A 19405-nucleotide genomic window follows, 5' to 3' on the forward strand; every position below is an offset into this window, starting at 1 on the left:
AAATGACTTAACATTAAAACGTGCGGCAAAGTCAAGACCCTCACAGAAGGAACCCCGTCGATGGGCCGTTTGTGAGTCGACGGACTGGCCTCCCTCCGTCATGCACATTCGTAGGTAAGTTCAGAGACTGTGCAGGAGAGGGGCTTTCTCAAATTGGCTAAGTGTGGGGCAACAGTGGCACCAACACCCCGTCGATGCACACTGCCTAGGAAATGTTGCCTCAACCTGCAGGGGTCCTCCTCAAGGGCCCTTGGTTGGTCCTTGGGAGTCGTACCCGGACGTTTAGACCATGAATCAACTTAAACACCTATTAGATATCCTTTCACCACTTTTGATAAATTTCTAACTCCTAAAAAAGCTAGTCAAATAGGTTAAGGCATGCTAGTACCTCTTTGAACCAACTTTCGGATGTCATGGACGTTCTTGGACGTTTTGGTTCTTAAACTTACTAAATGACCTATATTCATTAAAATGGACTTAAAAACAATACTTAGACCTCGTGACACATATGTTAGGCTTTACGACACGTCTTGAATTTTCAAAGTGTTACAGTAACAATATGTTAATATGTAGTAAACAATGGATATATGTTAAATAATTAAAAAAAATCTAACTATAGAATAAATAAAAATAACTCTATAACTTGAGTTCACACACGTCAAGTTTAGAAATAATATTACTATTATATAGAATTATCAAGATCCGTCATTTTTCCAACACAAAAGAAATTTACTCCATAATAGAAATAGTACTACTAAACAAAAATATTCTTCTCCATTAAATAAGAAAATTGAAGAAAGTAGTATGAAAAGATCTTAAAGAAATATATGGATTGTTTTGTTTCTGCACCTTTCTACTCTTTTATCAACATATACCTCGTATTATTTATTGTCATTCTCTAAAGATGGAAATTACCATTTTCTCTAGATTTGTCCACTTGCAAGTTGATATTTTTGACGAAATTAAAATGGTAAGTCAAATATATATCAATATTTGACAAAGTTTTTTTCCAACTTATATTTAGCTTTGTTTTCCATTTTCATGCCTACCATGCTACTACATTTTTCAATTTTTATTTTTCATATTTGCTGCATCTTTCTTTCTTATTTGTTTTTCTTTCCATTTTTATCTTGTGAGTTCTACACAATGAAAAATATGTTCAACTCATCTCCGTATTTGCTTAACTTTCATTCCTCTCTTTCATAATTCTTTAATATAAATCTTCATTTGTGTTGGATAAATCAATACTTGTGTTTCTTTACTACATATTTACATAGTTGATGTTTTCATATTGCATTGCAACATTTTTTGCAAAGAAAGTTTAAAGATATTAGTATTAAAATCAAATAATAACTTAGTATATATGTGATATTTTTGTTTTATCAGTTTTCATTTTCATTGATGATCGATGAATTAACGTAAAATATTCAAGATGAGGTACCTTGATGTATGTGTGTATATATATACACACATATATAGTACTATTAATGAGGCTAACAATGAATTTAATTTTAAGTTGGAGGTGTGGAGACAAACTTTTGAGACTTCAGATTAATCAGAGTCAAGAAAAAGTATGTAGAGTACAAATTTAATGATGCAAAGTATGAGGTAGACGTGGAAGTGAGACTCAACAAATAAAATATTCAGAAAGTAACAAATTCAAGTATCTTGGGTATAATCAAGAGAAGTGGGACATCGACGATGATATCACACATCGTATTGGTATGTCGTGGATGAAATAGAGGTTCACCTCTGAAATCTTGTGTGATAAAAAGGGTATCATAGACTCAAAGATAAGTTCTATAGAGTGGTCATTAGATTGACTTTGTTGTATGAGACAGAGGGTTGACTTGTCAAAAACTCTCATGCTCAAAACATATATGTTGTAGAGATAATAAGCTGAGGTGGATGTTTGGTCATACTATAAGTAATAAGAAATGAGAATATTCCTAAATATAAAATGGGAATGGCCACCGTAATGTACAAGATGATCAAGAGAAGCGAGACTGAGATGATCTGGACGTGCGAAGAAGATGCATAGATGCACCATTAAGAGATACGAGAGGTTGGTTATACAGGGTATGAAGAGAGGCACCAAAAGTAGATTAAGAAGTATCATAGGGAGTGTTGATTAAGGCTGGCAATTAGACAGGACCGGATCAAAAGGACCGATTTTATCGGAACTGGATTTTCTTACCGGAATCGGATCTCACCGAAACCTGATTTACTAGAAAAACTCAAAGGTTCCGCCTGGTCCCTTAGTAACCGGATTGACACCGGACGGAACCAGGTCTTACCAGTTCAACAGGTACCGATAATTTTTTTTTAATTTTATTATTAAATAATATTATATTATTAAAAAACTTCAATTTAAAACTTTAAACTTAAAAGTAATTAAAGTATGAAGTTTAAAGTTTATATTGAATTTAAAGTTTGAAATTGAATTTAAAGTTTAAACTTTAAAGTTTATATTGAATTTAAAGTTCAAACTTTAAACCTTAAAATTCAATTTTATATTAATGTTTAAACTTTAAAATAATATTAAAATAATTTACAATTAAATTGTAAAATGACATGAATTAAATAGAAAATATTATTTTAAAAGAAAATCAAGACGAATAGCCGTATATTTATTCAAACAATTAAATTGTACAATATCAATATTAGAAAGAGATAAACAGTACATAATCTAGGTGTTGAATATTAATTATTATACTAACAATTGCATTTTTCTTAAAGTTTTTTTTGTAAATTTTGTATCATTTCAAAAGAAAGATTTTTTGGAACTTGCATTTGTCGTTCTTCTTCCATTGCTTCCATGCCATCATCACCATTCTCACCAAATATTTCATCTATTTGGCTACTTAATAATGGTAGTCCAGTGTTTCTTCTTTCGACATTGACCCAATCTCGAAACAACACCGATTTTTCCAAACTATCCTTTGCTAATGAATATCGATGATCTCCAATCATAAATCTCGCCGCACTAAAGGATTGCTCTGAAGCGACCAATGATGCTTAAATCGCTAGCACATCTCGAACAATCCTAGCAAGGGTCGGAAATTGATTTTCATGATTCTTCCACCATACTAATATTGGAGGTTGAAGTTGTCCTTCTTCATGTCCAATCTTTTCCCCTGCCTAATTGAAATATAAATCAAAATCATTATTAGTAGAGGATTCAAGCTCAAGATATTAATCCATCCAATCATCCGTTCATCACTTTTAGGCTTAGATGGAGGTTCAACTATTGGAATATTTATTTCCAAAACTTTATATGCATTATATAAATCTCTAACTTTTGTATAAATGCTACTTTTACATTCTTCAACACTAGGAGTTTCATCATCTTTAATTTCTAAATTTGCATAAATTTTTCAACCATTCTTTCCACACCGCTTAATATATAATTTGGGTTGAAAGTAGTAACAGTCAAATAGATTTGAGGAATAGGGAAAAAATATTTTTTGAATTTTTCAATCATAAAAGAAAGTGAATCTTTAAATTGATCTTTTCCTTTATATTTTGCAAATTCAGATGAAATAGCACAAACATTTACTAAAACAGAAGATATAGTAGGATGATATTGACCAGAGTATGCATTTGTTGCTTTCGTAAAGGTGTTCTTAGTCGTCTCATTCCCCCTTGTGTACCCGTAGTTACATGTTTTATGATTAGTTTATATTTAGTGCAAGTACCAGTACTTTTTACCTCATTTTATACCAAAAATTTCCATGCTAAAGATCTTTTAACACGTACTGCGGCGACATTTAAAAAATTAGGTAAAGGGTGGACTTCATCTTGTTTCGATAATTCGATAATCGGACTAGTAGGGGTAGGGATCTCTTCATCATCCTCATTTATTTCTATTTCTTCATCTAATTCTTCCTCAAAATTAGTAAAACATCTATTTAAAGTCTCGTGATCTACTTCATTTTCGGAATTAAATTCAACAGGTCCTGGTGACATAAAACAAGTTTCATTAACATGAGTATAATCATTAGTATTAACTATAAATCTAGGTGGCACATTTTTAGAATTAGAACTACTTACTCCTCCCCTATTATTTTTTCTTTCTGACATTGGTCTTTCATCACTATTTGTTCAAGTTTAAAATAATTAAATATTATGAAAAACAAGCAAGATAATATAATAAAAAAATAAAATAACTTAATTAATAAATAAATAAATAATTAAAATTGGAATGAATGTACCGAACGTCTACGTAAAAATAGATGTATAACCAAAGCTGAAACTGAGAGATGCCTATTGAAGCTTCCGATTTACTTCAAATAAATCTTTGAAATCAAAATTCCAAGTCAAATATCACAAAGTAATAATTATGAATTTATGATAGGTTTTAAATTGAGAGATTGTATAAGATGTTAATGAAATAGTTTGTGAATTTGTGAATTTAAATGAAAAAAAAGGGTATAGTTATAGTGTAAAGGGGTTAGAGAGGGGGTAGGGTTTTTTTGGGCCGTTTTGGGCCCCAACCAACGACTACAAAGGCCCAATGGTCTGATTCTCATTCAACGGTCACATTTTTTTAAAAAAATTGAAAAACGGATTGAACCGATTCTTACCAAACAAGACCCCAAAAACCGTTTCTTACTGAACCAGTTCAACCGGATAAAACCCGGGTTCTGATTCGATATCTGGTCCGGTTCCCTATAAGACCGATTCCTTACCTTCTCCAAACTTCACTAATAAAATTTCACTATATATATATATTATTATTGTTAACTAAACTATTATTTTTCTTGTTTCCTATTTATTTATTTTCGATAAAAACACGTATAATATATTAATAGAACTTAATATGTATTATTACAAAGAGTGACATGGCAGCTACTCTGCTAGTGTTACTACTAGGAAAGATTTCATCGTTATTACAATTTTCAGAATCTATTAGAATTTAGTGACTGAGTAAAAGTCACTAAATTTAGTCAAATGAAGATTATATTTAAGTAACTTAATTTCAAATAGTACCTCAACAAATGTTTATCAATTTTCTTGAAAACTATAATGTATATTAAAAGAGCCATTAAGAAAGAATGTCAATATTAATTATAATGATAGGAAATGTTGATGTTGTCTTGGATAATTTGATAAGGTCGACATTTATGATCTAACGTTTCATTTGAATTAGATATTGGTACCACGTAAAGATCTCATGAGCCCACAAATTTAAAATAGATTTTGACCATTACATTTATTTTTATCACCTAATCTTTTTTGACAAAGTACGAAACTCATCTTCATGGAGTTATGACAGCCTATGTAATGTATATCCCTACACTGTTGGTACAACTTGCTCCTTTTAACACATATTTTGTTTATACAAAACGCGTTTAGTAAAGAATCATTATATATTTCACTATTTGCAAAGTTTGATTTTAAAAGATTTATTTTATATAATATAAGTAAAGGTGTCTATTTACTCGGTGCAATGTTTATATCGAATCAATTAAATTTACAATAATTAAATAATAATTTAAATACACAAAAATATGGAGTAATTAGTATCATAATTAATTAAGTGATAGAAGTGTATATGTGATCGCAGATCATTTATTTACTAGTTTAGGGAAGACACAACAGTGTGGATTACCAATACTATTGATCATGAGTATATTGATTTATTTAAAAAGTGAATTATACTATATGTTTACGGTACTTCAAATGAAATATTGAAATGTTTATTGGATCAACGTTTTTCGTAGTGAAGTTCTAATCCAAACAAACGTTTAAATTCCACAAGGTTTTAAAGTTAACTTCCAACTTAAATAACTCTTTTTTCAACTTCAAACAAAATATTTGTATCAAGTTTTTTGATGTTTTGGCATATGCCACAGTGTGGAAATATGTTTTTCGTTTCATATTCTGATTTGCAAAGAATTTTGAGGGTTCAAGCCACAATTTAAAAGCAACTAGTGGAGTTAACTTTTTTTTTAAAATAAAATAAAATAGACTCCATTATGATTTTATAGTCTTAATTACTACAAGGTCTAAACAAAAAAAATACTAGAAAGAGTACTAGACATAACAATTAGAGTCCACTTTTATTTATTATGTCATATTTTTTGAAAGTCAATTTGACTAATTTTTAAAATTAAATTAGATTAAATTAATTCGTTATTTTAAACAAAAATATAAAATTCAAAAACTATACGAAAAATACATAAACAATACTACTTTTTTATATATCAATATGATGAAACTCTAAAAAAGAGTATTATAATAATTAAAAGTGAACGGAGTAAGTACTCAAATACTTAAATCTAATCATTATGTTTAGTCTTTCCAGTTATTTATTTTGTTTAGACCTTGTAATAATTAAGAATATAAAATCATATTCACGGGTAACTCGACAATGTTAAGAAAAAGACATGCGTCTTAGGTCCTCAATTTAAAGGCCTATTTTTTTTTAATAATAATAGGTTATAAGTTATTATTTTTAACAAATATTGAATACTATTTGTAGAAAAAGTAAACTTTTTATGAAATATAAAGAAATTATTAGAAGAAATTTTGACATATCTGGAGTACTATATCTCATGGAAAATAATTTAAAATAAGATTGGTAATATTTATTATCAATTGAAAACTAGAAGAAATCAATTATATAAAAACTATTAACAATTCAAATTTAAACTCCAATTTTAATTTTTAGACCACTAATATATTTGTGCCTCTGCTAATCATATCTTGACAAATGGTATAGCAAAATTGCGTGGAGATTACATGTGAATACAGAGTACACAATCTTCAGATTTTCCAAGAGGATTGCAGCACGTCTCTAGAAATATAAATTTCTTTTTCTACGAATCAAGTATAATTAATATTTTTATTTTTAATCTATCACTCAATTTTTGATATGTAGTCATACTAGAAGTGATAAAAGGTTAGAAATGAGGATATCGTAAATATAAGGTGGGAATGGTCACTGTGGTAGATAAAATGATCGAGGAAAGCGAGACTGAGATAATTTGAATATGTGAAGAGGCGATGCTTAGATGCATCAATGAAGAAGTGCGAGAGGTTGGTTATACAATATATAAAGAGAGGTGACAAAGGTAGCTGAAGAAGTGTTACAGGGAGTGCTGATAAGAGATGATATGACTCACCTTTAGATATCGAGGACATGACCCTAAATAGAAGGATGTGGAGGACATGTATAAGATTAGTAGACAGTAAAGTGTTGTCTTACTTAAGACGGTTAATATTTTTCATTATATAATTTTTTATTTTGTTTAGACCCTGTAGTATGGAGAATACATGTAAATACACAGTACACAATCTTTAGATTTCACATCAGGATCTTAGCACGTCTATAGAAATATACATTTCTTTTATTACAAATCAAGTATTAATCATATTTTTATTCTTAATTTTATCACTCAATATCTGTTATGGAGTCTCAATAGATTTAAATTCACTATGTGTAAGGACTATTGTAGGGAAAAATATTTCTATGAACGAAGAAAAATATCTATTTTGACATAATTCCAAATAAATATCATATATCTATTTATAGGAAGTTTCCTGTAAAATTTACACATTGAATATTTCATAAATGGCTATTTCTTTTTTTTTTTTTTAGAAAAAGAGTTTGTTATATTACAAAATATTTTTAAAAAATAGAAATTGGACCTTCTCTAACAACCACTAACATACAAAAGGTAACTAGTAAAAGACAAATATAATCCATCTCTAATCAATCAAACTCAAATATGCTTTTGTACAATTAAATACTCCCATTTTTATTCTCCTTAACCCCATTATCCAAAACAGCAATATTACTTGTTTTTGATCCCTTAATTATCCCTAATTTCCTCAACCACCCCAAACTCCAATCCCCTAAATGCAAAACAATATAAGTCCCAATTCCACCAATCAAACCATAAGCAATTGAATAAGTTAACGGCGTCAAAATTAACGTCACAAACGCCGGTATTGCTTGCCTCATATCATCCCACTCTACTTCCACCACAGCCTTCATCATCATCACTCCCACCAATATTAACGGCGGCCCAACCGCCCACGCCGGTATCGATGCTAATATCGGCGTGAAGAAAAACGCCAGGAAGAAATATCCGGCCGCCGTTAACGCCGTCATCCCTGTTCTTCCACCTTCTTTTATACCTGTTGACGATTCGACAAACGCTGTCACTGGTGATGTCCCCAGCAATGAACCTACAACGATCGCCGATGCGTCGGACATAAAGGCGAAATATTGCCCTTCGAAATTGCCCTGTTCGTCGGTGAAACCAGCGAATCGTGCCATTGAGTATAGAGTACCGGTTGTGTCTAATATGTCTACGTATAGGAAAGTTATCAATGCTTCCCAGAAGTAACCTTTACCTATGTTTTTGAAACTCAAAGCTCCGGCTGTGGTCTTAATTGTGTGAACGTCGACTACTTTTTTGAAATAATCGAAAGCCGAATCACCTGCCGGAGTATCCGGAAAAGCGGTAACACTGGTGTTTCTGAACCATGAAATCGCTGTGACGAAGATGATGCCGTAGATCATTGCACCTTTTATGTTTTTAGACAAACAGTAAGCAATTATGACGAATCCAACTATACCTAGCCAAAGTGTCGGGCTCTCCATACGATCATGCAAACATAGTATGTCACCGGAAACGGTACCGCCGGGGATCAGAGTCATGGTTCCGTTAACGGCGGCCATTACCGGAGCTACTCCTACCCGGGATGACCGTGGGCAACCGGCAAGGGTGACTAGTGTTGATGGACTGTATCCAACGAGACCGATTCCCTGATTATTCTGTAGCCCAATGAAGGATAGGAAAAGTCCGATACCGGCGCCGGAGGAGATTCGGACCGGTTTCGGAATCAGTTTCGCTAGCTTGGCCCGCAAGCCAATTGCCGAAATGAGTAAAAACAATAGGCCTTCGATGAAAACTGCAGCTAACGCACTTTCATAAGAAACATTTCCAGAACCATGAAAACCAACAACAGTGTAGGCGAAGTAAGCATTTGTGCCCATTCCAGGAGCTAATGCCAATGGCAAATTAGCCAAAACGCCCATAATTACACATCCGATGAGAGATGAAGCCACTGTAGCGACGATCAAATCTTTTCGAGTTTTGTCTAAGCAGGCAGCGTAACCCGGGTTAACCGGTTCAAATTTACAGGAAACATCAGGATTGATCAAACGGAGACTAGGATGGTTAGTGCAGTTTGCCGTGGAGACAGTTGGATCCGAGCACAACGGAATACAGTCGGAAACTGAACAAGTACCGCCGGAATCGGAGAGAATAGAAGCGTTAACAGCTAAAATATAGGCCATAGTTAGAAAAGTAGTGGTGCCTGCACGAAGCTCAGTGGTGAAATTGGTGTTACGTTCCTTGAGCTTGAAACGCTTGCCTACTCGGCTTTCTGCAACGTAATCATTGAGACGAGTCACCGGAGATTTACCGCCGTGGGACGACGGCGGTATACCAGACTCCACGTCCATGGTGGGTCGTGATAATAACTGTTAGTGTGAAAAGAAAGGTGGAGTATGGGGCTTCAACTTTTTTCTTTCTTTTTTTTTTTGAATCAAAAAGGGTGGACACTCCCTTTATATATGTGGGCGACACCTTTTCTAATAATTTAACTAATTAATATTGATAATTTTTGTAATTACATTTAAGTTTATTTTAGTTCTGTTATGACTCATTTGGTAAAGGTGTTAAAAGAATAATATCGATACATATATTAACAATACTTTACATTAATTAAGTATTAATTGATTTGATATTGTTTGTAACAATATTTTAAGTGATAGAAAAATAAATTGTATAAATTAGAAGTCTAAAACAGCTTTTAAAAAATCTAGTGAAATTAAATATACATTTAGAATTCTAACTCGAATTGAATATTATACCAATATTTAAAAATAGAATGGTAGGCATAATTTCTACAAAATAGACAAGGTTCTATGGGAGGATGATGATACTCCTATATACATCATAATAGATAATGATATATTAAATAAAATTTCGGAATTAAATTATAAAAATATTTTTTTTTTGAGATTAATATTATTTACTTTTAAAATCAATAACGACGAAGAAAGTGATAAAATAATTTTTTTTTATCAAATATGAAATTAATTTAGAGCTCAAATTATTATATAATATTTTTGCTATTTCTATTAAATATTAAAAATATATAAAAAAATATTTTTAAAAATGAACTGTAATTTGTTTTAATCGACGAAAGTAGATAATTAATCATTAGCGAGAAGTTTTTTAAGTCCGAGTTGAGAGAACAAGAGTTAGAGAGAGATTCGGCTGCAGATGGAAAAGGTGGGGTATCTTTATTTTTCCGTAAAAGAATTTCTAACCTTTTCTTTTTTTTTTTTGTCAAAACTCGAAAATCAGAAAAATAACAATAATAACGCCAATTAAACCTTTTTCTTTTTTTTAGAGAAAATGAAACCGTTTTTTACTAAATTTAAAAATAAATTTGCATAGCCTTAACTGGATTAGCATATTTTGGGGGGAAAGTAGGACAGTGATGACGTTAAAGATGAGAGGAGGCATACGTTTCTTTTCTTTTGGAGATAGCAAAATTAACGTGTATGGAAAAAATCATTTTTTTAATTGATATATTTGATAAAATTTTATATGTATATAAATATAATATAATTTCACATGGAATCTCTATCTCTCTCTGTCTGTTTCCATTTTATTGCCGCGCGAGCTGCAGCTCAAGTCGGACTAGTCACATGTCTTTTCACAACTAAAACATTTTTTTTTTAGTTTTCTTACTAAAATTTACTTAAAAATTTTGATTAAATCTTGATCATGCACTATAGTATTCATTAAAAATTTCAATATGATTTTTTTATATTTAAGAGTTATGACTTAAATCTCAACTCTATAAATAAACGTGATACATCCTATCACTATATTATAATCCATGTTAATACAATAAAATAAATTATAATACATGCACTTGAAATTTTTTTTTTTAGTTGAGATTTATACTTTCACGATTCAACCCCCCTCCCCCCCCCCCCCCCCACATAGTCCACTTCACTCAGGGTGATTAAACTTCTCTATTCACTATAAGCGAAAATTATGGTTTTATTTTATGTGCTACGAATATGATATCTTATAAATCGATAGGAGAACAAGAGTAAATGGGGACAACTATGTTTGTCCGCTATTTTAGTTCAAACACAGCTAATTATTGTATTGCCAACTAAATTGTATACTAACATCTTGGTTATGTTGGTGTAATTAGCTAGTGTTTTGAATAATTGGATTAAACTAATTTCACTCATGTGAATCTTTAAAATTCCATTGATTTGTGTCGATTAACTGTATCCAATTAATGAAGCAAAGTCAAACAAAACAGGCATATATAGCTAATAAATACAATCTGCAAAAAAAAGCTGGCTGACTTTTTAATTTAAATTAATGGCAAATTAACAACATCACTGTATAGTTGCACAATATTTTTGACTGCCTTACCATTTAACCACACGTTTAATCTTATATTATGTGCTCATTTTTCATTCACACCAGGAGACGATGACCATAATAAAGTAGTAGTATTTATGATTACTTTCAATTTAATCAATAATATATATATATATATATATATATATATATATATATATATATATATATATATTCTAGTCAAATGAAAAGGGTGGCTGATCAACATTTGACAATTGTGATATCATACTTTTCCACATTTGATGGTTTTTTTAATATATGATGTAAAGTTTAAAAGCAAAATATAAAATTGAAAAACAATATAATAGTAGGAATAGCAATTTTCTTTTTAATTAAAAAACTAACTCTTTTTAAAAAATGCTACCACGAGTATTAAGTCGTAAATTGAAGTTGACTAACGATTTCTAAACCACGATATCGTCTATACGATATAGGTAATACAAAGTTTAGTATTATATTGCATACTTGGCTGAATAAAATTGAATATTGTAACTTTAATAACTTTCCTATTTAGATGGTTCTGAATATTATATGATCCTGCACTCCAGCCATTCAGGTCTATTAATTATTTATTGATTATCCATCGATGAGAATTGTTTATAATATAGTTTATACGAAACTTATATAAATTTCATTAATTTAGGAACAATTACTTAGATATAATTTAGTTTGCAATATTATCAATTTTCCCAATTTTGGTGCTGTCAACTATATACATATATTTTGGAATATATGAATCAAAATTATATTTAATTTGTTTTAGAGTACATTACATCCAGGTGTATTAGCATGTATCTCGAGTGCAATACATAATAATTTGAAAGTATAAATAATATTTTCTCTGTCCCAATTTATTTGACTTACTTTTCACATTTTTATATTAAGTAACAATTTAACTATAAATTGTATGTTTTACCTTTAATGAAATGATTTACACCCACACAAATTTCTATCATTCATTTTGGACCATAAGTTTTAAATTTTTTTTTTCTTAAACTCCGTGGCCGAGTCAAACTACCTCAAATAAAATGGGACAAAAGGGAGTACTTTATAGATTTTAAAAAGATTGACATATTTTTCCTTTTAGTCTGTTTAATAAAGAATGACCTCTGTCCCTTTTTAGTAACATTTTAATTTTAGTTTTCCACATGAATCTATAAGACCACAAGATTAAAAGACAATTTTTTACATTTAACATAATTTTAGTTTAAAACAATGAAATTCAAAAGTCTTCTTCATTTTCTTAAATCTTGTGTCACGTCAAACTAGACTGCTCTTTTTTAAATAAAGAAAATAATAATATACTCCCTCCGTTCACTATTACTTGTCATACTTTCTATTATAGAGTCAAAGTATAAAAAATTTGACTAACATGTTATGATATATATTTTGCATCATATTGATATATAAAAAATTACAATATATAGTACTTTTTTTTAATATCTAAATATTTTGTTTAAAAAATCAAAATTAATATAATCTCATTTAACTTTTAACAAGTGTAGCATGACAAATAAAAATAATCAAACAAATATACAATAATGAGATATGTCTAATTAAGTAGTTTCTCCTCGTATATATGCGATGGAGTAATAGGTAACCAAAATGCACTATAAATCTATAATAGCATCATTATTTTATCATTTATAAGTCACACTCAATATACATAATTACAATTTATTACTACATTATTATTATTATTATTATTATTATTATTATTATTATTATTATTATTATTAGAAATAGGTTCCAAGAAAATCCTTAAACTTATAAATGAAGAGGCGTGAATTCCTCCTTTAAAGTTTACGAGCTTCTACAATAATCTCAAATAAATTTATGATTATAATTGAATTCATAAGCAAATAATTATAATTTTTTAATTGCATATGCATGTTCCAAGCAAAACCTATCTAGTTCACGAATATTTGTACATAAAAAGGTAAATTATTACACACTATCATATTGTTTGTTCTTTTGCTGGCGTATAATCAATTAGGCGGCACACAAAATTTCAAAGCACTTCCTTAATCTTAATGATAAGGTCGGCTTTTTAAGATAGAAAATAATTAAAGGAGAAACACTAATAGAGTTCTAATGATGGTCGAATTTTAGTTAATGTCCCTACGATATGACACTTAATTTTATGATTATATTTATATTTATAGTTTGTGGGGACGTACTATGAATGGTCCTCAGGTTGTGACGGGGTCTTTTTTTGTTACTCTCTTATATATTGAGTTAGAAAGTAAAGGTGCTCAAGTCTTGTGTATTTCTATATTTGTTTTAGTGACACATGATGTGAGATCACTTTTGAGTACAACTTGCCACAATGATAATTCAATTTTCAACAATATACTATACGCATAAAAAAAAAATAGATGCATTATTAAGATACCAATTATGGCCAATACATTACTAAAAACCAAAGAGAGAAAACGTATAATACCTCTTTGAGAGCTTGTCACATATTATCAATAACACACTTAAAACATTGGGAGTGAACATAAAGTTTTTCTGAGTACTTATTATGATACTGCTCGACTTGACATAAAGTTTAAGAAAAAAAAGGTCTTTTTTTATGGTCTAAACATGACGCTTTAACCATTTATGAGATAATCTATAAATCATCCTTAAGAATAAAGATGAAATGGACGAAAATGATAAGTGTGTTAGATAAGTTAATTTTTTTTCGACTAAGAGACATATAGGTCTATAAAATAAAGTGATTTTAGGTATAGAAAATCAGAGAAAGATAACCCACTAAGACTGAAGTTTGTTAGAGTTTTGATTTTTGGGCTAACAAATGAATTAAGAAATAGAGACAATTTGCAATAGAGGTAAGAAGAAAAATATGCACACCCTTCCTTTTCCACAGAAAGTAGCTTGTTCTTGGTAATGAAAAAATCTCCCTAGTGGCTCTATATGCTTTGAACTTTAAAAGTCCAAAACAAAAGAGATGCCTAGTGTTAGTGTAGTGTGTGAATATATGGATTCTTTTTTTCTAAACATTTCTCTAAAGATATGAACCACAAGTCTAACTCAATCTTCAAATTAGCTTGAACAGTATTGCTCAAGTTCATATAATAAGTAACTATTCGTTCATTCTCCAACTAACGTGAAACTCAAACCCACTCTAACAATTTCATGTTTACCCTCCCCTCGTTAATCATTATTGTTACTTATATTGAAATTTACATTAACATGGGGAGGAAGAATATAATGGATTAACTTTATCATACATTTAATTTACGTTTCAAATCATATTTGATTTATTAGTTAAGTGATAAATTTGTGAAGCATACTATAAACCATGATTACCTACAAAAGTATAAGAAAAGCATGTTTCAAGCATGTATTAATTGGGAATATATATGTAAAGTTAGTGTATGGTGTTGGTATATAATACATAGATCCTTAGTTTTTTGCCTTTTTGGGTAGTGTCACAATCACTTTTTGGGTGAATTAGAGAATAATGGATTTGTAGATAGAGTGAAGGACCAAAACTCCATTGAAAATTATCAATCTATAGATATTTAACAAGAGAATCATAATAACGTACGTAACTCTCCATAGGATATACATATTTAATTAGTTAGATGCAATATTAGGCATTACTCCATTCATACCATATTGGTTGATCACTTCTCATTTTATAGGATACTTCATAAATCATAAATAAAAAGATCATTTTACTTCTAAGAAATTTTACAAACAAATATGAACACTTTCAAAAAGAATTAATTATAAAGGTAATATAGTATAAAATTAGTTGATGCTTTTGTTGTTTAAGAAAGGTGGACTAATTAATATGAGATAACTATTTTTAGTATAATGATCAACTGATATGAGACGGAGGGATTAGCGTAGCTTGGGAGAGTTTCTTTCTTCCCAAATGGTTCAGTCCAATAATATTGAAAGAAAATATCTGTTGTTTTTTTTAAATCTTCTTTGCTTCTTGAAAAGGACGGTTGAAAACATCATATCCATACGTGTTTAAAATTAATAACTTGCCCAATCCTCACTTATCACATTAAAAATTCCCTTTCTCTGCAAACTTAACTAACAAAAAGAACACGTTATTCTTATTGAAAATGGACAAGTTACAACCTCATTATTAGTTTTATATTCTTTTCTTTTTTGTTGATGTGATTAATTATGTCCTAATACAAGGAATTTAGCTAGTGAATTTCAATAATTACATAAATGAGAACTAGATATTACTAATCATATCATAAGGTTTTATTGTACGATCTTGTATATGATATCTTGCCACACTTTATGTGGATACAAGAATGGGCGTAGTCAATATTCAAATCTCCTTCAATTGAAAATTACACTGTTTATATATATATGATTAATTTTTCTATGTATATATATATTAGATGTTGAACTCTCTTTGATTTCTTTGCGTTTTTACTTCTTCATATTTTAGACCCCCTTATTGAAAATTTTGCTTCTGCCTATCATACAAGTAGCTATCGCCTATCTAATAAAGTGAGTGAATTTTTAATAACGACAAGTCATAGTTTGGTCTTATTTTTTAAAAATAACTCTCATCCCTCGAATTGATAAAGTTGCTTTCGCGTAATCAGGAGGTCACAGGTTCAAGCCTTGGAAGTACAATAGGCACTTTCCCTAGACCATAAGCATAGGAAGAGCTTTGGTGGCACTTGTGGTTAGACCCTTCTCTAGACCATGTACATATAGAGCTTTGGTGGCACTTGTGGTCAGACCCTTCCCTAGACCATGCGCATAACAAGAGTTTTAGTGCACCAAACTGATTTTTTTTCTTTTTTCTTTCTCTCATCCCAACAAGTGCTTCATTATCTCTTAGACAAAGCTTGCATCAATTAATTCCTTATTCTTTTGAAAGTAGTTGGTAGGCCTATGCAAGTTCAACAATTATAGCATCAATTTTAATTATTTGTACGAAATTAAACTAGTACAATTGATACTTTCTAGCTAAATTCACATGGGACTATACCCTTTATGCAAGTCATAAGTTGCAAGTTGCAACTTTATATGTATCTATTCAACTTCATAATATGCCCAAGGGTGAAGGGTCATAATCGTGTAAAGGGGCTATAGAAATTCGTGTTTACTTTTTTCAAACGATATTCTGATTATTACCATTATTTAAGGTATGGATCTCATTTCTTATATATAGTTTCCAATTTACATTTTCTTCTATTTTTTGATACTTAATTCATTCTACCAATATACTGAAACTTGATTGATTTTGGGTTATCTTAATATACTTTATGACTAATGATTCTTCAATAAGAAAATTGTTAATGGAGATATAACATACATATATTGAAAATAGATATTTGTATATTTTGAATTTCACTAAAGAACAATCTATTGCAGGATTGTTATTTTTACGCCATGGAATGATATTGTAGCAAAGAATAGATCCAAACATCGAACCGATCCAGTAAAAGTATAATAATTAAAAAAAAGTCAGTTGTATTCAGATACACAAGCAGAGCAAGATGTTAATTGAAATATTCATTTAAATTAGTTCAATATCTTTGCATAATTCACAGTATACATTCATCATTCAGTTGTATTTCCTTTTTCTTTTTTCTCAGTATTAAATGAATTGTCTGTGATTAGGGGTGTACATGACCGGGTTGGTTTGGGTTTTTTTAAATATCAAACCAAATCAATTGTGTCGGATTTTTCAATTTATAAACTAAATCAAACTAATAAAACTCGGGTTTTTCACTTCAGGTTTCTTCGGGTTTTTCGATAAAGTATTCATATAAACATATAAGTTATTTGTATTTGGGATAATGCCCAAGTACCCCCTCAACCTATGCCCGAAATCTCAGAGACACACTTATACTATACTAAGGTCCTATTACCCCGCTGAACTTATTTTAACAATAATTTTTTACCCCTTTTCGGCCTATGTGGCACTATCTTGTGGGTCCAACGATGGTTGACTTTTTTTTTTCAAACTAGTGCCATGTAGGCAAAAAAGGGGTAGAAAATTACTTATAAAATAAGTACAGGGGTAATAAGACCTTAGTATAGTATAAGTGTGTATCTGGGATTTCGGGCATAGGCTGAGGGGGTACTTGGGTATTTTCCCTTTGTATTTCAAATATTTCTTTAGTCCTATTAAAATACAACTATCTAAGTTATTTCTCAAGAAAATAACAAAAAAATATGATATAGTTAATGACACTAAAATATCCAACAAAAAAAATCTCGTAAACCAAATATTGCAAAATTAATAAGTCATAATGAAATTAATCATAATTTAAAGTACTAAATCATGCTAAAATAAGTTTAGCAAGTATTAGTTACATGACTAAATATTAAAATAATATAAAATTAGATCCTATATTTTAAATTGTCTAAATCTATGTAAACAAAAAAATAAATATTCAATATTATTGTCATTCTTAGTGTTGACTTGATTTTTTTTTTTTTGCATTATTATTAAATTGGTTTTTAGTAAAACTTTATTATAATTACCAACATGGATGGACTATAATCTTTATTAGATCACTAAGAATTTTAACTTTCAAACATGAAATAAATATATTAAAAGATAAAAACTATGAAAAAGTATAAGAGATATTTAAAAATTATATCAAAGTAAGTATTTTTACGTATAAAATAAAACTTTAAAATTATATATATAATGTCGGGTTGGTTTGGGGTCGAGTTGGTCTTTTTTCTGTTGAAACCAAACCAAACCAAATATAGTCGGGTTTTTTCCAACACCAAATCAAGTCAAACCAAACCACTAATCGGGTTTTTTCGGTGTGACTCAGTTTGCGGTTTGGTTCGATTTTCGGTTCGGTTTTGTACACCCGTAACTGTGATTAAGAAAATTCTCTTTATGTATGTGTAATAATGTTATGTATATTTCAACCTTAACGATTCATAACTGCATGTTAGAGGGCGGAGAGAGGAGAGCAAGATTGAGAAAGAGAAGGGAGGCGAACGAGATTGAAAGAGGGAGAAAAAGGCGAGCAAGAGAGGACAGAGAGTAGAGAGAGGTGAATTGAATATTTGTGTGTGTATATATATATATACATATACATATATATATATATATAACTAATATGTATATGTATCAATGATTGTATTTGTATATCTGCATACAATTTGTATCTTTATACAATTATATCGAGTACAATAATATTATTTGTATATGTATAATTTATGGACATCATTTTGTACCAACGAATACATGTGTATTTGTATCACTCTAAAGATCTATATAGTTGACACTTATAATTTGTATTTATATAATTGATTGTAATTATTTGTGTTCGTATAATCGAATATTTGTATAATTTGTATTTGTATAAATGACTATTAACATCGGTATTTGAATAATTTGTGTTTTTATAAAGCAGAAGAGACTAGAAGAAGAGAAGAGGGAGAGATATTAGGCAGGGAAAAGAGAGAGGCGTGGGAGAAATGACTGAAAAAAGAGGAGAGAGCAAGCGAGATTCCAGAGAGAGGGGAGAGAGGCTTGAGAGAGGAAGAGAGGAGATAGGCAAGAGAGAGGAATGTATTATAGTTACCCGATTTCAAAGACTGAAAGTTTCGAAGCTGATTTCGTAACTTTGACAATTTTTGTTAAGTTTTTTGGAAAATAATTTGGGAATCGCCACTTAATCTTTCAGGAAAAATTAAGAAAACCATTTAAAGGAATTTTTTGTAAGAAAACATTTTCTTTTATAAAATCAGAGTCAGGTAAAGGTTCAAATAATTCTCTAAGGAAAGGTTTAGGCAACTTAGAGAATCCTCTAACACGCGATTGACCGACGAATTGAAAAGTTCGGCTATTTTTAAAAGGAAAACTTCAATTACTTGAAAAATCTTATATTTTTGAAAATGAGAAATCTTTTGATGCTTGCACATTCATATTATCTCAAATGATGAATTTATTCAAA

At 30.0% G+C, this 19405-nt stretch overlaps 1 protein-coding gene and 1 long non-coding RNA gene across 2 annotated transcripts; one reads left to right on the top strand and one right to left on the bottom strand.

Annotated features, from left to right (window-relative positions):
* Positions 1 to 7509: 7509 nt before the first annotated feature.
* LOC101259342 (adenine/guanine permease AZG1) lies at positions 7510 to 9761 on the bottom strand. The gene has a single exon (XM_004240829.5). It carries the CDS (start codon positions 9482 to 9484, stop codon positions 7751 to 7753), a length of 1734 nt encoding a protein of 577 aa, XP_004240877.1. The 5' UTR covers positions 9485 to 9761; the 3' UTR covers positions 7510 to 7750.
* A 6391-nt stretch (positions 9762 to 16152) lies between these two features.
* Positions 16153 to 17061, top strand: LOC138349137 (uncharacterized). The gene is made up of 2 exons (XR_011221732.1): positions 16153 to 16621; positions 16851 to 17061. It is a non-coding gene; the product is annotated as an uncharacterized lncRNA (long non-coding RNA).
* Positions 17062 to 19405: the final 2344 nt, after the last annotated feature.

This window comes from Solanum lycopersicum, chromosome 6, assembly GCF_036512215.1.
Source record: "Solanum lycopersicum chromosome 6, SLM_r2.1".
Lineage (NCBI taxonomy): Eukaryota > Viridiplantae > Streptophyta > Magnoliopsida > Solanales > Solanaceae > Solanum > Solanum lycopersicum.

Coding starts and splice junctions, on each gene's coding strand:
- LOC101259342 (XM_004240829.5), bottom strand. CDS start 9,484: ATGGACGTGGAGTCTGGTATACCGCCGTCGTCCCACGGCGGTAAATCT.